The 18,762-nt window shown below is 47.6% G+C and overlaps 1 protein-coding gene across 1 annotated transcript in view; it reads right to left on the bottom strand.

Moving 5' to 3' along the window:
• Nucleotides 1-757: 757 nt before the first annotated feature.
• Nucleotides 758-18,762, bottom strand: part of LOC132765843 (zinc finger protein 585A-like) — a 30,624-nt gene continuing 12,619 nt past the window's right edge. Inside the window, exons 4-6 of the mRNA XM_067463249.1 lie at nucleotides 13,694-13,888; nucleotides 11,633-11,759; nucleotides 758-8,236 (exon numbers count right to left, since the gene is read on the bottom strand). Of these exons, the coding sequence (XP_067319350.1) occupies nucleotides 6,732-8,236; nucleotides 11,633-11,759; nucleotides 13,694-13,888 (1,827 nt within the window). The 3' untranslated portion in view covers nucleotides 758-6,731. The remainder of the gene's footprint in view (nucleotides 8,237-11,632; nucleotides 11,760-13,693; nucleotides 13,889-18,762) is intronic.

The following is an 18,762-nucleotide window of genomic DNA, read 5'->3' as shown; positions in this document are numbered from 1 at the left end:
AATATCTATATCTATAATATCTGTCTATAATATATATGTCTATAATAGCTATGTGTCTATAATGATAATTATATGTCTATCATGACAATTCCTACTGTATTTTAAGTGAACCACCTCCTTCTCTGAATTAATTGGCAACAACCCTCGATTTATTCACGGGTCATAAGAATCCAGAATGTATATAAAACATTCAAAGTATGTATATTTGCATTGTTGAAGGCTTTCATGGCTGGAATCACTGGGTTGTTGTAGGTTTTTTCGGGCTATATGGCCATGTTCTAGAGGCATTCTCTCCTGACGTTTCGCCTGTATCTATCCTCGATGCTTGCCATAGATACAGGCGAAACGTCAGGAGAAAATGCCTCTAGAACATGGCCATATAGCCTGAAAAAACCTACAACAACTCTATGTACATTTGCACCACAATGGTTGAAGGTGAAGTGGCCCACTGTGATATCACTGGTTTGGCTGTTGCCAGGTGAAGGACTACATATTTCAAGGCAGTTTTCCTTAACTCTATGTCGTGGGAGGAACTGTAGACCATGTGATTAGATCTGGGACTGTTCGAAACTCAGACTCCATTTTTCAGACTTCAGACTCCATTGACTCTCAGAATGCAGAGATGCTTTAGACTTTGGACTGTTAAGACCATAAGAAAGATGCCTTGTGTTATCTGTACAGAGAAACTTCTTCAAGCCATTGATAAACAATGTACCTGTATGCTGAGTATGTGGAGTTTGTAAGTAAACAAACTATATAATTTTTTAATGAAGACTATTTATTTTTGTCTCTTGAGAGCATGATTGAAAAGCAATACATTTAATGGAAAAGTAGATGTTTTTGGGCACTGAAAGAAACACTTCTGAAACTGTACTGTTTTTGTGCATTGGCATATCTTTGTTCCTAACAGCTCAGAGAGATAACCAGGTATATCAGTCTAACAGCTGAGAACCCTAATTTGCATGAATACTAGTGGATATTTACCACTAAGGAGAAGATTCACTCAAACAAGTATTTTGTCACCAAAAGGGTTAAATGCATGGAATGACTCGGCAAAAGGTGCAGTTCAATATAAGCAGGTGTGCCTGTAGCGTAGTAGGTGTTAGTTCGCCTCAGTGTTAGTACTACTTAGTATGAGAAAGACCTCAGTGTGAGGGAGGCCTCACACTTTACAACAGGGTTATGATTATTCCAAATAGCATGGATGAGAATTAATTGTGCCTGTAGCTTAGTAGGCCTCCATGTTAGTTCGCCTCAGTGTTAGTGCTACTTAGTATGAGAAAGACCTCAGTGTGAGGGAGGCCTCACACTTTACAACAAGGTTATGATTATTCCAAATAGCGTGGATGCCAATTAATTGTGCCTGTAGCTTAGTAGGCCTCAGTGTTAGTACTACTTAATATGAGATAGACCTCAGTGTGAGGGAGGCCTGACACTTTACAACAGGGTTATGATTATTCCAAATAGCGTGTATGCCAATTAATTGTGCCTGTAGCTTAGTAGGCCTCAGTGTTAGTACTACTTAGTATGAGAAAGACCTCAGTGTGAGGGAGGCCTCACACTTTACAACAAGGTAATGATTATTCCAAATAGCGTGGATGCCAATTAATTGTGCCTGTAGCTTAGTAGGCCTCAGTGTTAGTACTACTTAGTATGAGATAGACCTCTGTGTGAGGGAGGCCTCACACTTTACAACAGGGTTATGATTATTCCAAATAGTGTGGATACCAATTAATTGTGCCTGTAGCTTAGTAGGCCTCAGTGTTAGTTCGCCTCAGTGTTAGTACTTAGTATGAGAAAGACCTCAGTGTGAGGGAGGCCTCACACTTTACAACAGGGTTATGATTATTCCAAATAGTGTGGATGCCAATTTATCTCCAAAAGCGTCATGCTTTCAAAAGGCTATGGAGATTTCCGGTTTCCCAAAAGGTTATGGTCTCTAAAAGGTGACGCCTTTCCAAAAGGTTATGAATTTATGAATTTATTTATTGGGAGCATGTCTATCCTGTCCTTCTCACCTCCGAAGAGGGACTCAGGACGGCTACCATTCGGTGCCAAACATTAAATACAAAGCATAACATACACTTAGCATACATTAAAAACCATTAAAAATATACATTAAAACAGTTCGCCATTTCAAGTCGTCTTCCAAATCAGTCCATTGCCATTCACTAAAACACTCTTACCATTAAAACAATCTATTCTGCAAACGCTTGATCCTATAATCAGGGTTTGAGCTTCTTCCAGAAGGGCATGAGGGAGGGGGCAGATTTGATCTTGTTAGAGAGGGAGTTACACAGCTGAGGGGCCACCACCGAGAAGGCCCGGTCTCTCGTTCCCACCAAACACGACTGTGATGGTGGTGGGAACTAGAGCAGGGCCTTTCCAGACAATCTTAAGGTCCTTGGGGGATCGTAGTTTGGACAGGTAAACTGGTCCGGAACTGTTTAGGGTTTTATAGGCTAAATCCAGTACTTTGAATTGTGCTAGGCAGCCAGTGGAGCTGGCATAACAGGGGAGTTGTATGCAATTGTGAAGTCTAAGATCGACAGGAGAGGCCTGCTCTTGGTCCCACCATCCTCTCAAGCGTGACTGGTGAAGACGAGAGACAGGGCCTTCTCAGTGGTGGCTCTTCACCTGTGGAACTCCCTTCCCAGTGACATCAGACCGGCCCCCTCCCTCCTGTCCTTTAGAAAGAAATAGAGGCAGCAATCAAGGAATTAGATCCAATGCGTGCGAATGACAACGGACTGACCTGGACTCTGGAACTCTCTGCCCCGGAGTGTGGTGGAGGCTCCTTCTTTGGAAACTTTGGAAACAGAGGCTGGATGGCCATCTGTCAGGGGTGATTTGAATGCAATATTCCTGCTTCTTGGCAGAATGGGGTTGGACTGAATGGCCCATGAGGTCTCTTCCAACTCTTTGATTCTATCATTCTATGACTATGATTTCTGCAAACGCTTGATCCTACAACCAGGATTTCAATTTCTTCTGGAAGGTGATGGAGCAGATCTGATCTCCACAGCAGAGGGACCACCACCGAGAAGACCCCGTCTCTCGTTCCCACCAAACGCAACTGTGATGGTGGTGGGACTGAGAACAGGGCTTCTCCAGATGATCTTAAGGTCCTTGGGGTTCATAGAGGGACCACCACCGAGAAGACCCCGTCTCTCGTTCCCACCAAACGCGACTGTGATGGTGGTGGGACCGAGAACAGGGCTTCTCCAGACGATCTTAAGGTCCTTGGGGGTTCGTAGAGGGAGATACGTTCGGACAGGTAAGCTGGGCCAGAACTATTTAGGGACTGTGGCACAGCTGCGTTAAGATCACCACTGACCAAAAGGTCATGAGTTCAAAGCCAGCCCGGGTCGGAGTGAGCTTCTGACCAATTTGTGGAGCTTGTTGCCGACCTTTGCAGCCCAAAAGACAGTTGGAAATTTAGGTACCGTGTTTGTGAAGAGGCTAATTTAACTAATTTACGGCGCCATAAAAATCTCCAGCAAGCCTGCAAAGAATGAGGAAGTACTTCATCAGTGTCACAAACGGACGGTGAAGCGACAGCTCCCCTGGTGGCCAGAAGCTGGAATGTTAAATAGCCTCTGTGTGTCTGTCTATATATGTTGTGTGTCTCCTAGAGTGTACAGGCTGTAACTCTATGCCTTTTCGGCCTTCCGACTGACTAGGAGGACCTCTGTCTTGTCTGAATTAAGTTTCAATTTGTTTGCTTCTTCTGGAAGGTCAGGAGTGATGGAGCAGATCTGATCTTCACAGCAGAGGGACCACCACTGAGAAGACCCCGTCTCTCGTTCCCACCAAACGCGACTGTGATGGTGGTGGGACCGAGAACAGGGCTTCTCCAGACGATCTTAAGGTCCTTGGGGGTTCGTAGAGAGAAATACGTTTGGACAAGTAAGCTGGGCTGGAACTATTTAGGGACTGTGGCACAGCTGCATTAAGATCACTACTGACCAAAAGGTGTGTGTCTGTCTATATATGTTGTGTGTCTCCTAGAGTGTACAGGCTGTAACCCTATGCCCTTTTCGGCCTTCCGACTGACTAGGAGGACCCCTGTCTTGTCTGAATTAAGTTTCAATTTGTTCGCTTCTTCTGGAAGGTCAGGAGTGATGGAGCAGATCTGATCTTCACAGCAGAGGGACCACCACCGAGAAGACCCCGTCTCTCGTTCCCACCAAACGCGACTGTGATGGTGGTGGGACCGAGAACAGGGCTTCCCCAGATGATCTTAAGGTCCTTGGGGTTTGTAGAGGGAGATAAGTTCGGACAGGTAAGCTGGGCCAGAACCATTTAGGGCAGCGGTTCTCAACCTTCCTAATGCCGTGACCCTTAATACAGCGCCTCACGTTGTGGTGACGCCCAACCATAAAATTATTATTATTGCTACTACTGGGCATTGACCTTGAGTTTTGGAGTTGTAGTTAACCTACCTCCAGAAAGCACTATGGACACAAACAATGATGGATATGGACCTAACTTGGTACGGGTACTCAATATGCAAGGCCATGAGGGCAGTCCTCCGCCTTGCCCCCACGCCCTTCTAAACTTGGAAAGGTGTGGGGGCCGGGCAGCCCTCCCTTGCCAAAATGGGGTGGGGCCAACCAAGGCAGCTTGCAACCCCCCCGAAAAGGGCCCAACGGCTCCCCTGGGGCCACGACCCCCAAGTTTGAGAACCGCTGATTTAGGGTTTTATAGGTCAAGGCCAGCACTTTGAATTGTGCTCGGAAGCTAATTGACAGCCAGTGGAGCTGGCATAACAGGGGACTTCTGTCTTGTCTGGATTAAGTTTCAATTTGTTCGCCCTCATCCAGTCTGTTACAGCGGCCAAGCACTGGTTCAGGACCCGAATAGCCTCCTTAGTAGCAGGTGGGAAGGAGTGCCAGAGCTGGACATCATCTGCATACATGTAACACCTTAGTCCGAAACTCTGGATGATCTCCCCCAGCGGCTTCATGTAGATGTTAAACAACATCGGGGACAGTACTAAACCCTGAAGGACTCCACAAGACAACAGTTGTGGAGCCGAACAGGTGTCACCCACCTGGGACCGTCCCTCCAGGAAGGACTGAAGCCACTGCAGAACAGTACCTCCAAGTCCCATTTCTGTGAGGTGTCTCAGAAGGATACTGTGGTCAACGGTATCGAAGGCCGCTGAGAGGTCCAGCAGAACTAACAGGGACACACTCCTGTCAAGCTCCAGCGTAGATCATCCACTAAGGCAGTGTTTCTCAATCTAGGGATCGGGACCCCTGAGGAGGTGTCAGAGGGGTCACCAAAGACCATCGGAAAACAAAGTATTTTCTGTTGGTCATGAGGGTTCTGTGTGTAGCCCAATTCTATTGTTAATAGGGTTCAGAATTTCCTTTGATTGTAGGTGAACTATAAATCCCAGCAACTATAACTCTCAAATATCAAGCCAAACTCCACCAGTGTTCACATTTGGGCATATTGAGTAATTGTGCCAAGCTTGGTCCAGATGCATCATTGTACGAGTCCACAGTGCTCTCTGGGTGTACATGAACTACAGCTCCCAAACTCAAGGTCGATGCCCAGCAAACCCTTCCAGTATTTTCTGTTGGTCATGGGAGTTCTGTGTGCCAAGTCTGTTTCAATTCCATTGTTGGTGGAGTTCAGAATACTCTTTGATTGTAGGTGAACTATAAATCCCAGCAACTATAACTCTCAAATATCAAGCCAAACTCCACCAGTGTTCACATTTGGGCATATTGAGTATTCGTGTAGAGTTTGGTCCAGATCCATCACAGTGTTCTCTGGATGTAGGTGAACTACAGCTCCCAAACTCAAGGTCGATGCCCAGCAAACCCTTCCAGTATTTTCTGTTGGTCATGGGAGTTCTGTGTGCCAAGTCTGTTTCAATTCCATTGTTGGTGGAGTTCAGAATACTCTTTGATTGTAGGTGAACTATAAATCCCAGCAACTATAACTCTCAAATATCAAGCCAAACTCCACCAGTGTTCACATTTGGGCATATTGAGTATTCGTGTAGAGTTTGGTCCAGATCCATCACAGTGTTCTCTGGATGTAGGTGAACTACAGCTCCCAAACTCAAGGTCGATGCCCAGCAAACCCTTCCAGTATTTTCTGTTGGTCATGGGAGTTCTGTGTGCCAAGTCTGTTTCAATTCCATTGTTGGTGGAGTTCAGAATACTCTTTGATTGTAGGTGAACTATAAATCCCAGCAACTACAACTCCCAAATGACAAAATAAATACCCCAAAAACCCACCAGTATTCAAATTTGGGTGTATCTGATATTTGTGCCAAATTTAGTCCAGTGAATGAAAATACATCCTGCATATCTGATATTTACGTTACGATTCAAAGCAGTAGCAAAATCACAGTTCTGAAGTAGCAATGAAAATAATGGTATGGTTGGGGGTCACCACAAGATGAGGAACTGTATTAAGGGGTCGCGGCATTAGGAAGGTTGGGAAACACTGCACTAAGGCAACCAAGGCTGTTTCAATTCCATGTCCCGGCCTAAAGCCAGATTGTGCCGGAAAAGGGAGAAAGCAGGCAGGCAGCGGTCCGGATGACACCCAAGCAATGCTGGGTACAGATGCTTGTTTTGGCCCTTAAACCTGTCTTTGACTTGTACACGAGATCAATGTACACACAGTTCTAGGTCAGCAACAATGGAGGACCCACTGCTCCTCAGTTACCTGAAAGGATGTGCCTTAGTGGATGTGCCACCACCTCAGGGCACCTTTGCAGACTTCTCCCGCGCGTGGGACTCCCGATGGTGGTTGAGGTTGATCTTCTGGCTGTAGCACTTCCCGCACTCGAGGCACTGGAAGGGCTTCTCTCCCGTGTGGGTGACCTGGTGCCGGATGAGGTCCGTGGTGCAGAGGAAGCCCTTGCCACACTGGAGGCACTTGAAGGGCTTCTCCCCGGTGTGGGTGGCCTGGTGGTGGGCCAGGTTGATCTTCTGGCTGAAGCACTTCCCGCACTCGCCACACTGGAAGGGCTTCTCCCCGGTGTGCGTCGAGTGGTGCCGGATGAGGTCGGTCTTCCAGCTGAAGCTCTTCCCGCACTCCAGGCACGCGAAGGGCTTCTCCCCGGTGTGCGTGGCCTGGTGGCGCGTGAGGTTCAGCTTCCATCCGAAGCTCTTCCCGCACTCCAGGCACCGGAAGGGCTTCTCCCCGGTGTGCGTGGCCCGGTGGGAGGCGAGGTGTGACTTCTGCGCAAAGCCCCTCCCACACTCCAGGCACCGGAAGGGCTTCTCGCCCGTGTGGGTGACCCGGTGGGCCGCCAGGTGCGACTTCTGCCCGAAGCTCTTCCCGCACTCGCCACAAGGGAAGGGCCTCTCCCCAGTGTGCGTGGCTTCGTGGGAGCGCAGGCTGCTCTTCCAGCCAAAGCCCTTACCGCACTCGAGACACCGGAAAGGCTTGTCGCCGGTGTGCGTGGCTTGGTGGCGCAGGAGGTCCGTGGTGCAGCTGAAGCTCTTCCCGCACTCCTGGCACAGGAACGGCTTCTCCCCCGTGTGGGTCGCCGCGTGGCGGTTGAGGTTGAGCTTCCAGCTGAAGCTCTTCCCACACTCGAGGCACTGGAAAGGCTTGACTCCCGTGTGCGTGGCTTCGTGGGAGACGAGGTTCTTCTTCTGGCTGAAGCCCCTCCCGCACTCCGGGCACACGAAGGGCTTCTCGCTCGCGTGCGTGGCCTGGTGCGCGAGGAGGTCCGTGGTCCAGCTGAAGCCCTTCCCGCACTCCTGGCACTTGAAGGGCTTCTCCCCCGTGTGGGTGGCCACGTGAGCCGTGAGGTGCGTCTTCTGGCTGAAGCCTTTCCCGCACTCCCAGCAAGAGAAGGGCTTGACGCCCGTGTGGGTGGCCCGGTGGCGCGTGAGGTGCGTCTTCTGCGCAAAAGCCTTCCCGCACTCTAGGCACTGGAAAGGCTTCTCCCCGGTGTGCGTGGCCCGGTGGGAAGCCAGGTGGGACTTCTGTGCGAAGGTCTTCCCGCACTCCGAGCACCGGAAGGGCTTCTCCCCCGTGTGGGTCGCGTGGTGGCGGGTGAGGTGGGTTTTCTGGGCGAAGGCTTTCCTGCACACGAGGCATTCAAAGGGCCTCTCCCCAGCGCGTGGGACTTCGGGGGCAGAAAGGACTTCCTCTTCCTCTTCCTCTGTTTTCATTACGGACCCTCCGTCCTGTCTTTGGAGCAAAGCGGGGTACAGCTCCCCTCCGTCTTCATTATCCTGTCCATCTCCACCTTGGAAGGAGAAACAACAAAGGGAGACACAGAGATTCAAGTCATGCTCTGAAGACAATAAGCCAAAGAAGAGGATTCACGTTTTGCACCTGCTTTCAATCCTGTGGCTGCCTCCTGCATGATTCCGAGACTTGTAGTTTAGGGGGAGGCGTTTCCCATTCTCACTCAACTACAAGTCCCAGAACTCTGCAAGCTTTAAAGTGGAACGACGAAAGTCCTATCTGATCTTGGAAACTAAGCAGGGTCAGTGCTAGTTACCGTATATACTCAAGTATAAGCCGACCCTAATATAGGGTTGTTGTAGGTTTTTTCGGGCTATATAGAATCATAGAATCATAGAATCAAAGAGTTGGAAGAGACCTCCTGGGCCATCCAGTCCAACCCCATTCTGCCAAGAAGCAGGAATATTGCATTCAAATCACCCCTGACAGATGGCCATCCAGCCTCTGTTTAAAAGCTTCCAAAGAAGGAGCCTCCACCACACTCCGGGGCAGAGAGTTCCACTGCTGAACGGCTCTCACAGCCAGGAAGTTCTTCCTCATGTTCAGATGGAATCTCCTCTCTTGTAGTTTGAAGCCATTGTTCCGCGTCCTAGTCTCCAAGGAAGCAGAAAACAAGCTTGCTCCCTCCTCCCTGTGGCTTCCTCTCACATATTTATACATGGCTATCATATCTCCTCTCAGCGTTCTCTTCTTCAGGCTAAACATGCCCAGTTCCCTAAGCCGCTCCTCATAGGGCTTGTTCTCCAGACCCTTGATCATTTTAGTCGCCCTCCTCTGGACACATTCCAGCTTGTCAATATCTCCCTTCAGTTGTGGTGCCCAGAATTACACAATTAATAAACAGTTACTACAATACCCATTCACTGTCGTCTCGTCATCAAAAACATGTTCCAGATTCGTCATCCATTGTTCCATTCCAGTGTCCATTAACCAATCATTGCACTAATTATTCGAACGCCTGCTCAAACAGCCAGGTCTTTACTTTTTTGCGGAATACCATTAGAGATGGTGCTAGTCTAATGTCCGTAGGAAGGGCATTCCACAGCCGAGGAGCCACCACTGAGAAGGCCCTATCTCTCGTCCCCGCCAGCCGAGCTTGAGAAGCAGGCTGGATTGAGAGCAGGGTCTCCCCGGAAGATCTCAAAGTCCTGGTGGGTTCGTAGGCAGAGATGCGGTCGGATAGGTAGCTTGGGCCGGAACCGTTTAGGGCTTTAAAGGCCAACGCCAGCACTTTGAATTCAGCCCGGTAGCAGATCGGTAGCCAGTGGAGTTGGCGCAACAGGGGGGTTGTATGCTCCCTGCGCTCCGCTCCTGTTAAAATCATGGCTGCCAAGCGTTGGACTAATTGGAGCTTCTGAGCCGTCTTCAAAGGCAACCCCACGTAGAGAGCGTTGCAGTAGTCTAAACGGGATGTAACCAGAGCGTGGACTACCGTAACCAAGTCAGACTTCCCAAGGTACGGGCGCAGCTGGCGCACAAGCTTTAGTTGTGCAAATGCTCCCCTGGTCACCGCCGAAACCTGAGGTTCCAGGCTCAGCGATGAGTCCAGGGTCACACCCAAGCTGCGAACCTGCGTCTTCAGGGGGAGTGCGGCCCCATCCAACACAGGCTGTAACCCTATGCCCTGTTCGGCCTTATGACTGACCAGGAGGACCTCTGTCTTGTCTGGATTCAATTTCAATTTGTTCGCCCTCATCCAGACCGTCACAGCGGTCAAGCACCGGTTCAGGACCTCGACAGCCTCCTTAGTAGCAGGTGGAAAGGAGTGACAGAGTAGTATATAGTTACCGTATATACTCGAGTATAAGCCGACCCTAATATAGGGTTGTTGTAGGTTTTTTCGGGCTATATGGCCATGGTCTAGAGCAGTTTTTCTCAACCTGGGGGTCCGGACCCCTGGAGGGGTCGCGAGGGGGTGTCAGAGGGGTTGCCAAAGACCATCAGAAAACACAGTATTTTCTGTTGGTCATGGAGGTTCTGTGTGGGGAGTTTGGCCCAATTCAATCGTTTGTAGCATTCAGAATACTCTTTGATTGTAGGTGAACTATAAATCCTAGCATCTACAACCCCCAAATGTCAAGGTCTTTTCCCCCCCAAACTCCATCAGTGTTCACATTTGGACATATTGAGAATTCATGCCAAGGTTGGTCCAGATCCATCATTGTTTGAGTTCACAGTGCTCTCTGGATGTAGATGAACTACAACTCCAAAAGTCAAGGTCAGTGCCCACCAGACCCTTCCAGTATTTTCTGTTGGTCGTGGGAGATCTGTGTGCCAAGTTTGATTCAATTCCATTGCTGGTTTAGAATGCTCTTTGATTATAGGTAGACTATAAATCCCAGCAACTACAACTCCCAAATGACAAAATCAGTCCTTCTCCAACCCCACCAGTATTCAAATTTGGGCATATTGGATATTTGTGCCAAATTTGGTCCAGTGAATGAAAATACATACTGCATACCAGATATTTACATTACGATTCATAACAGCAGCAAAATGACAGTTATGAATTAGCAACAAAAATAATTTTATGGTTGCGGGGGGGGGGGGTCATCATAACATGAGGAAGTGTATTAAGGGGTCGTGACATTAGGAAGGTTGAGAACCACTGGTCTAGAGGCATTCTCTCCTGACGTTTCGCCTGCATCTATGGCAAGCATCCTCAGAGGTAGTGAGGTCTGTTGGAACTAGGAAAAGGGGTTTTTATATCTGTGGAATGACCAAGCTGGGACAAAGGACTCTTGTCTGCTGGAGTTAGGTGTGAATGTTTCAACTGACCACCTTGATTAGCATACAATGGGCTGACTGTGCCTGGAGCAAACTTTTGTTGAGAGGTAATTAGATGTCCCTGCCTGCTTCCTCTCTGTTGTTGTGCTGTTCTAATTTTTGAGTTTTTTAATACTGGTAGCCAGATTTTGTTCATTTTCATGGTTTCCTCCTTTCTGTTGAAATTGTCCACATGCTTGTGGATTTCCATGGCTTCTCTGTGCAGCCTGACGTGGTGGTTGTGAGAGTGGTCCAGCATTTCTGTGTTCTCAAATAATATGCTGTGTCCAGGTTGGTTCATTCCACAGATATATAAACCCATTTTCCTAGTTCCAACAGACCTCACTACCTCTGAGGATGCTTGCCATAGATGCAGGCGAAACATCAGAAGAGAATGCCTCTAGACCATGGCCATACAGCCCGAAAAAAACCTACAACAACCCAGTGATTCCGGCCATGAAAGCCTTCGACAATACATCTCATTTCTTCTTTACAAAGTAAGTCAGTTGCTTCTGATTTAGGATGTTCCCCATTAGGTGTGTTTATTGTCAAGGTTTTGACAAAGGCCGGCTTTAGCACAGCTGGTAAATCACCAGCAGCCACCCAAGGCAGAAGGGCTTCTTCTTACCCAGTGAGGCCGCACTTCCATCATCTAGATTCCCGTCTCCTTCCGCCTTGACGTCCTTGTAGAGCTCCCTCTGGTCCGGGAGGTCCCATTCTTCACCCAGGAAATACATCTCAGGGGAGACCAGAGGCTGAAAGTGAGGAGAGCAAATGAGATATCGTGAGCCACAAAGAGGTGGATATATTGCTAGCCCCTCTTCTTTAGCTCTAGGTGCTCTGACTGCCTATTACAGGGAAAACCAGCTGATCCCTAATCCATCTAAAACACAGACATGTGCCTTTCACCTCAAGAACAGAGAAGCATCCCGAGCTCTGAGGATTACCCGGGAAGGAAACCCACTGGAGCATTGCAGCGCACCCACATACCTGGGAGTCACTTTAGACCGTGCTCTGACCTACACGAAGCACTGCCTGAACATCAAGCAAAAAGTGGGTGCTAGGAACAACATCATACAAAAACTGACTGGCACAACCTGGGGATCACAACCAGACACAGTGAAGACATCTGCCCTTGTGCTATGCTACTCTGCTGCTGAGCATGCATGCGCAGTGTGGAACACATCTCACCACGCTAAAACAGTGGATGTGGCTCTTAATGAGACATGCTGCATTATCACAGGGTGTCTGTGCCCTACACCACTGGAGAAATTACACTACTTAGCCGGTATTGCACCGCCTGACATCCGCCGGGAAGTAGCGGCCAATAGTGAAAGAACCAAGGCAGAGACATCTCCAGCTCATCCCTTGTTTGGGTATCAGCCAGCACGTCAAAGACTTAAATCAAGAAATAGTTTTCTAAGATCTACAGAAACACTCACTGGAACACCCCAGCAAGTGAGAGTCCAAAAGTGGCAGGCTCAAACCCATGGCTGAGATTGAATGAAAGATTCCCTCCTGGGCACACAGAAGACTGGGCGACTTGGAAGGCGCTGAACAGACCGCTCTGGCACCACGAGATGCAGAGCCAACCTTAAGAAATGGGGCCACACAGTGGAGTCCATGACGTGCGAGTGTGGAGAAAAGCCAACCACAGACCACCTGCTGCAATGCACCCTGAGCCCTGCCACATGCACCATGGAGGACCTTCTTGCGGCAACACCGGAGGCACTCCAAGGGGCCAGATACTGGTCAAAGGACATTTAATAGAATGCCAAGTCTGAAAATTTGTGAGTTTCGGATTTCTTTTGTTTTGTTTTTTTGTTTACAATACAACTATTTGGTTCGCTCCTGATACAAGAAATAAATAAAATCGTAACTGATTGTTTTTAATTCTTCTTCTTATTATAGTATATTATATTACATATACTATAATAATAATACTATAATAATAATAATAATAATAATAATATTTTGTTCATTCGTTCAGTCGTCTCCGACTCTTCGTGACCTCATGGACCAGCCCACGCCACAGCTCCCTGTTGGCCGTTACCACCCCCAGCTCCCTCAAGGTCAGTCCAGTCACTTCAAGGATGCCATCCATCCATCTTGCCCTTGGTCGGCCCCTCTTCCTTTTCCCTTCCACTTTCCCCAGCATAATTGTCTTCTCTAGGCTTTGCTGTCTCCTCATGATGTGGCCAAAGGACTTCAACTTTGTCTCTAGTCTCTTTCCCTCCAGTGAGCAGTCGGGCTTTATTTCCTGGAGGATGGACTGGTTGGATCTTCTCGCAGTCCAAGTATAATAATATACTATAATAATAATAATACATTTCATTTGCTACCTGGCTCTTTTCCCTATACAGCATAGATTAAAGTACATTTTAAAATACATAATAATAATACTATAATAATAATACAATAATAATAATAATAATAATACATTTCATTTGCTACCTGGCTCTTTTCCCTATACAGCACAGATTAAAGTACATTTTAAAATACATAATAAAATATAATAATAATAATAATAATATAATACTATAATAATAATAATAATAATAATAATAATACATTTCATTTGCTACCTGGCTCTTTTCCCTATACAGAATAAAGTTCATTTCAGAATACATAATAAAAATAAATAATAATAATAAGAAGAATAATAATTTCAGAGATAACTGCCTCTCACCTCCTTTTCCTCCTCCTCTCCCAGCCAGACTCCTGGAAAGCAGGCAGAAGTGGCAGACTTCTCCTTCCTCTTCCTGTATTGAATAGTCTCATGCCCTTCTAGGAAGCAAACCTCGCTGCTCCTTGGAGGACCTTGAAGCCAAAACTCCCTTGACTTCCGCCCTTCCTTTTGCCCTTTCTTCCCCCTGATGGCTTTAAATGTAAATATATAAAATGTAATAAAAATATATTTTATTTAATATTTGTAAATATAGTTTAAATATAAATATAAAAAACAATAAAACATATTTTAACATTGGAAATTAAAAATAATAGAAAAATAATAGAAAATAAAGATTATTATTATTAATACTTTAAATATAAAAAAACATTAAAATATATTTTAACATTGTAAATTAAAAATAATATAAATATAATAGAAAATTATTATTATTATTAATAATTTCTATTTTAGGTTCTTGTGGGTTTTTTCGGGCTATAGGGCCATGTTCTAGAGGCATGTTCTCCTGACGTTTCGCCTGCATCTATGGCAAGCATCCTCAGAGGTTGTGAGGTCTGTTGGAATTAGGACAATGGGTTTATATATCTGTGGAATGGCTGGGGTGGGGCAAAGAGCTCTTTTCTGCTGAAGCTAGGTGTGAATGTTTCAACTGACCACCTTCATTAACATTCGAAGGCCTGGCTGAGCCTGGGAAAATCTTTTGTTGAGAGGTGTGAAGATGTGCCTGGTTGTTTCCCCTCTGTTGTTTTGCTGTTGTAATTTTAGAGTTTTTTAATACTGGTAGCCAGATTTTGTTCATATTCATGGTCTCCTCCTTTCTGTTGAAATTGTCCACATGCTTGTGGATTTCAATGGCTTCTCTGTGTAGTCTGACCTGGTGGTTGTTCGAGTGGTCCAGCATTTCTGTGCTCTCAAATAATATGCTGTGTCCAGGCTGGTTCATCAGGTGCTCTGCTATGGCTGACTTCTCTGGTTGAAGGAGTCTGCAGTGCCTTTCATGTTCCTTGATTCGTGTCTAGGCAATGCTGCTGCGTTTGGTGGTCCCTATGTAGACATGTCCACAGCTGCATGGTACACGGTAGACTCCTGCAGAGGTGAGAAGATCCCTCTTGTCCTTTGCTGAACGTAGCATTGGTTGGATTTTCTTGGTGGGTTTGTAGATTGTTTGTATGTTGTGTTTCCTCATCAGCTTCCCTCTGCGGTCAGTGGTTCCCTTGATGTATGGCAGGAACACGAAAAGATATGACATGGTTTTTTCCTTTTCAAAAAGGTTATGAATGCAATTTTTCCAAAAGTATGTACCCTGCTGTGGAACTGTGAATCTCTGGACTGACCCTCGACTAATGTGCTTGGACTACCCGTGACCTTTGGCTTCTCTGCCTTGACCCATGGAAAGATGACTACATGTTAGACTCTTCCTCCTTGGACATTTATCATTGATGCGAAATGCTCATTATAAGTCTTTGCTTGATATTCTTCAGCTGTAAGCTCTCTTTATGTTTTGAATGGGGACCTTGGACTGCTTAAGAGGAGGAAAGCGAGAGGACTGAAAGGGAAGGGAAGCCAGTGAAGGAACAAAAGGAGGGGAAGGGAAGTGGAGGGTAAGGGAAGAAAAAGGGGGAAGGGAAGAAAAAGGAGGAAAGAGAAGGGAAAGAGGAGGGAAAATGAGGGGAGGGGAGGGAAAAGGAAAGAGTGGGGAAAGCAAGAAGATGATAGATGAGGGAAGAGAGTGAAGGAACAAAAGTAGAGGAAGGGAAGAGGAGGGTAGGGGAAGGAAAAGGAGGGAAGGGAAGAAAAAGAAGGAAAGAGAAGGAAAGGGAAAGAGGAGGGAAGGAAAATGAGGGGAGGGAAGGGAAAATGAAAGAGTGGGGAACGCAAGAAGACGATAGATGAGGGAAGAGAGGGAAGCGAGTGAAGGAACAAAAGGAGGGGAAGGGAAGAGGAGGGTAGGGGAAGGAAAAGGAGGGAAGGGAAGAAAAAGAAGGAAAGAGAAGGAAAGGCAAAGAGGAGGGAAGGAAAATGAGGGGAGGGAAGGGAAAATGAAAGAGTGGGGAACGCAAGAAGACGATAGATGAGGGAAGAGAGGGAAGCGAGTGAAGGAACAAAAGGAGGGGAAGGGAAGAGGAGGGTAGGGGAAGGAAAAGGAGGGAAGGGAAGAAAAAGGAGGAAAGAGAAGGGAAGGGAAAGAGGAGGGAAGGAAAATGAGGGGAGGGAAGGGAAAATGAAAGAGTGGGGAACGCAAGAAGACGATAGATGAGGGAAGAGAGGGAAGCGAGTGAAGGAACAAAAGGAGGGGAAGGGAAGAGGAGGGTAGGGGAAGGAAAAGGAGGGAAGGGAAGAAAAAGAAGGAAAGAGAAGGAAAGGGAAAGAGGAGGGAAGGAAAATGAGGGGAGGGAAGGGAAAATGAAAGAGTGGGGAACGCAAGAAGACGATAGATGAGGGAAGAGAGGGAAGCGAGTGAAGGAACAAAAGGAGGGGAAGGGAAGAGGAGGGTAGGGGAAGGAAAAAGAGGGAAGGGAAGAAAAAGGAGGAAAGAGAAGGGAAGGGAAAGAGGAGGGAAGGAAAATGAGGGGAGGGAAAAGGAAAAGGAAAGGGTGGGGAAGGCAAGAAGACGATAGATGAGGGAAGGGAAGGGAGGGAAGGGAAAAAAGGGATGTAGAGGGAAGAGAAGTGGGAGGGAAAGGGTAGAGGAAGGAAGCAAGGGAAGGGGAAGGTAGGTAGGTAGGAAGGAAAGGAATGAAAGGAGGGGAGGGGAGGGGAGGAAAGAGGAAAGAAAAGGGCACAGAAAGGAGGTGAGGGGAAGAGAAGGGAGGGGAAGGGAAGAGGAAGGAAGGGAAGGATTCTCGATTCTCTTCCCTCCTCTTCGCTTTCCTCCCCTTCCTCCCTCTTCCTTTTCTCTTCCCTTCCCTTCCTCTCCCCTCCCTTCATCTTTTCCTTGCTTCCCTTCCCTCATCTTCCCTTCCCTTCCCCTCCCCTCAATTCTTTTCCCTCCTCTTCTCTTTCATCTCCTTCCTCCTTCTTCTTTTTCTCTTCTCTTCCTTTCCCTTCCTCTCCCTTCTTCCCCTCCCCTTGCTTCCCTTCCCTTATCTTATCTTCCCCTCCCCTCAATTCCCATCCCAACAAGGGATGGGAAACAGGTAGGCAAGAGAGGGTAGAAGAGGGAAGGGAAGCGAGGGGAGGGAAGGGAAAGGGAGTAAAGGGAAGGGAAGAGGGAAAGGTAAAAGGAAGGAAGGAAGGGCAGGGACGAAATGAGGGAAGGGGAGGAAAGAGGAAGAAAGAGAAGGGGAGAGAAGGAAGGAATGAAAGGAGGGGAGGGAAGCAGAATGAGGAAAAGGGAAGAGGAGGGAAGAGAATTGAGGGGAGGGGAAGATAAGATAAGGGAAGGGAAGCAAGGGGAGGGGAAGAAGGGAGAGGAAGGGAAGGGAAGAGAAAAAGAAGGAGGAAGAAGATAAAAGAGGAAAGGGGAGGGGAAGGGAAGAGAAGATGAGGGAAGGGAAGCACGGAAAAGATGACGGGAGGGGAGAGGAAGGGAAGGGAAGAGAAAAGGAAGAGGGAGGAAGGGGAGGAAAGAGAAGAGGAGGGAAGAGAATCGAGGACAGGGGAAGGGAAGAGAAGATGAAGGAAGTGAAGCGAGGGGAGGGGAAGATGAAGGGAAGGGAGAGGAAGGGAAGGGAAGAGAAAAGGAAGAGGGAGGGAGGAAGAGGATGAAAGAGGAGGAAAAAGAAGAGGAGGGAAAAGAATCGAGGGGAGGGGAAGGGAAGAGAAGATGAGGGAAGGGAAGCAAGGAAAAGATGAAGGGAGGGGAGAGGAAGGGAAGGGAAGAGAAAAGGAGGAGGGAGGGAGGGGAGGAAAGAGGAGGAAAAAGAAGAGGAGGGAAAAGAATCGAGGGGAGGGGAAGGGAAGAGAAGATGAGGGAAGTGAAGCGAGGGGAGGGGAAGATAAAGGGAGGGGAGAGGAAGGGAAGAGGAAAGATGGGAAGAGAAAAGGAAGTGGGAGGGAGGAAGGGGATGAAAGAGGAGGAAAGAGGAGGGAAGAGAATCGAGGAGAGGGGAAGGGAAGAGAAGAGGAAAGATGGGAAGAAAAAAAGAAGAGGGAGGGAGAAAGGGGATGAAAGAGGAGGGAATGAAAGGGAAAAAGAAGGGAGGGGAATAGAAGCGAAGTTAGGGGAAGGAAAGGGGAGGGAATAGGAGGAAAGGCAAGAAGAGGGAAGAGAGGGGAGGGAACGGGAGGGAAGTGAGGGGAAAGGAAGAGAATAGGCGAGAAGGAAGGAGAGAGAAAAGAAAGGGGAAGAAGGGAGGAAGGATGGGGAATGGCAGGGAGGAAGGAAGTCAGGAAAGGTGGGAGGAAGTGGGAAAGAGAAATTGGCTTTGGCCAAGTCATACTCTTTCAGCCTCAGATAAAGACAATAGCAAATCCCTTTTGAATAAATCTTGTCTCTGTGATAGTGTCTAATGACCTAGGCTTCGCCTCACTTCCATGAGGAAAGGAGTAGGTCACTTTCACCGTGGTTGGAGACGGGACCTATGCTGGAAGTCACACGACGTTGTGTGATGTCTGGCATGGGTCTCCATCCTCCAGGTGGGGTGAAAGCACCCTAGGATGGTGATTTCACCCTGTGTGATGAGGGCGTGCAATAACAACAACAATCCTTTCCAAGCTATATTCCTGCCCTTCAACATTCCCAGAGACTGTGAATCGACCCTCATCTTGAAATGTTTGGGAACCCCTGATATAGGACAACAAATTGAAAAAGAAGACCAAATATTTCAGGAGATGGAAGCAGGATTCAAGATGGGCTTAGTAACTATTGCAGAAAAGCAAACAGTCCAGTATATTTCCTTTATAGAATCATAGAATCAAAGAGTTGGAAGAGACCTCACGGGCCATCCAGTCCAACCCCATTCTGCCAAGAAGCAGGAATATTGCATTCAAATCACCCCTGACAGATGGCCATCCAGCCTCTGCTTAAAAGCTTCCAAAGAAGGAGCCTCCACCACACTCCAGGGCAGAGAGTTCCACTGCTGACCGGCTCTCACAGTCAGGAAGTTCTTCCTAATGTTCAGATGGAA

Source organism: Anolis sagrei, chromosome 2, assembly GCF_037176765.1.
Source record: "Anolis sagrei isolate rAnoSag1 chromosome 2, rAnoSag1.mat, whole genome shotgun sequence".
Classification (NCBI taxonomy): Eukaryota; Metazoa; Chordata; class Lepidosauria; order Squamata; family Dactyloidae; genus Anolis; species Anolis sagrei.
This window is presented reverse-complemented; position numbering and strand designations above follow the sequence as displayed.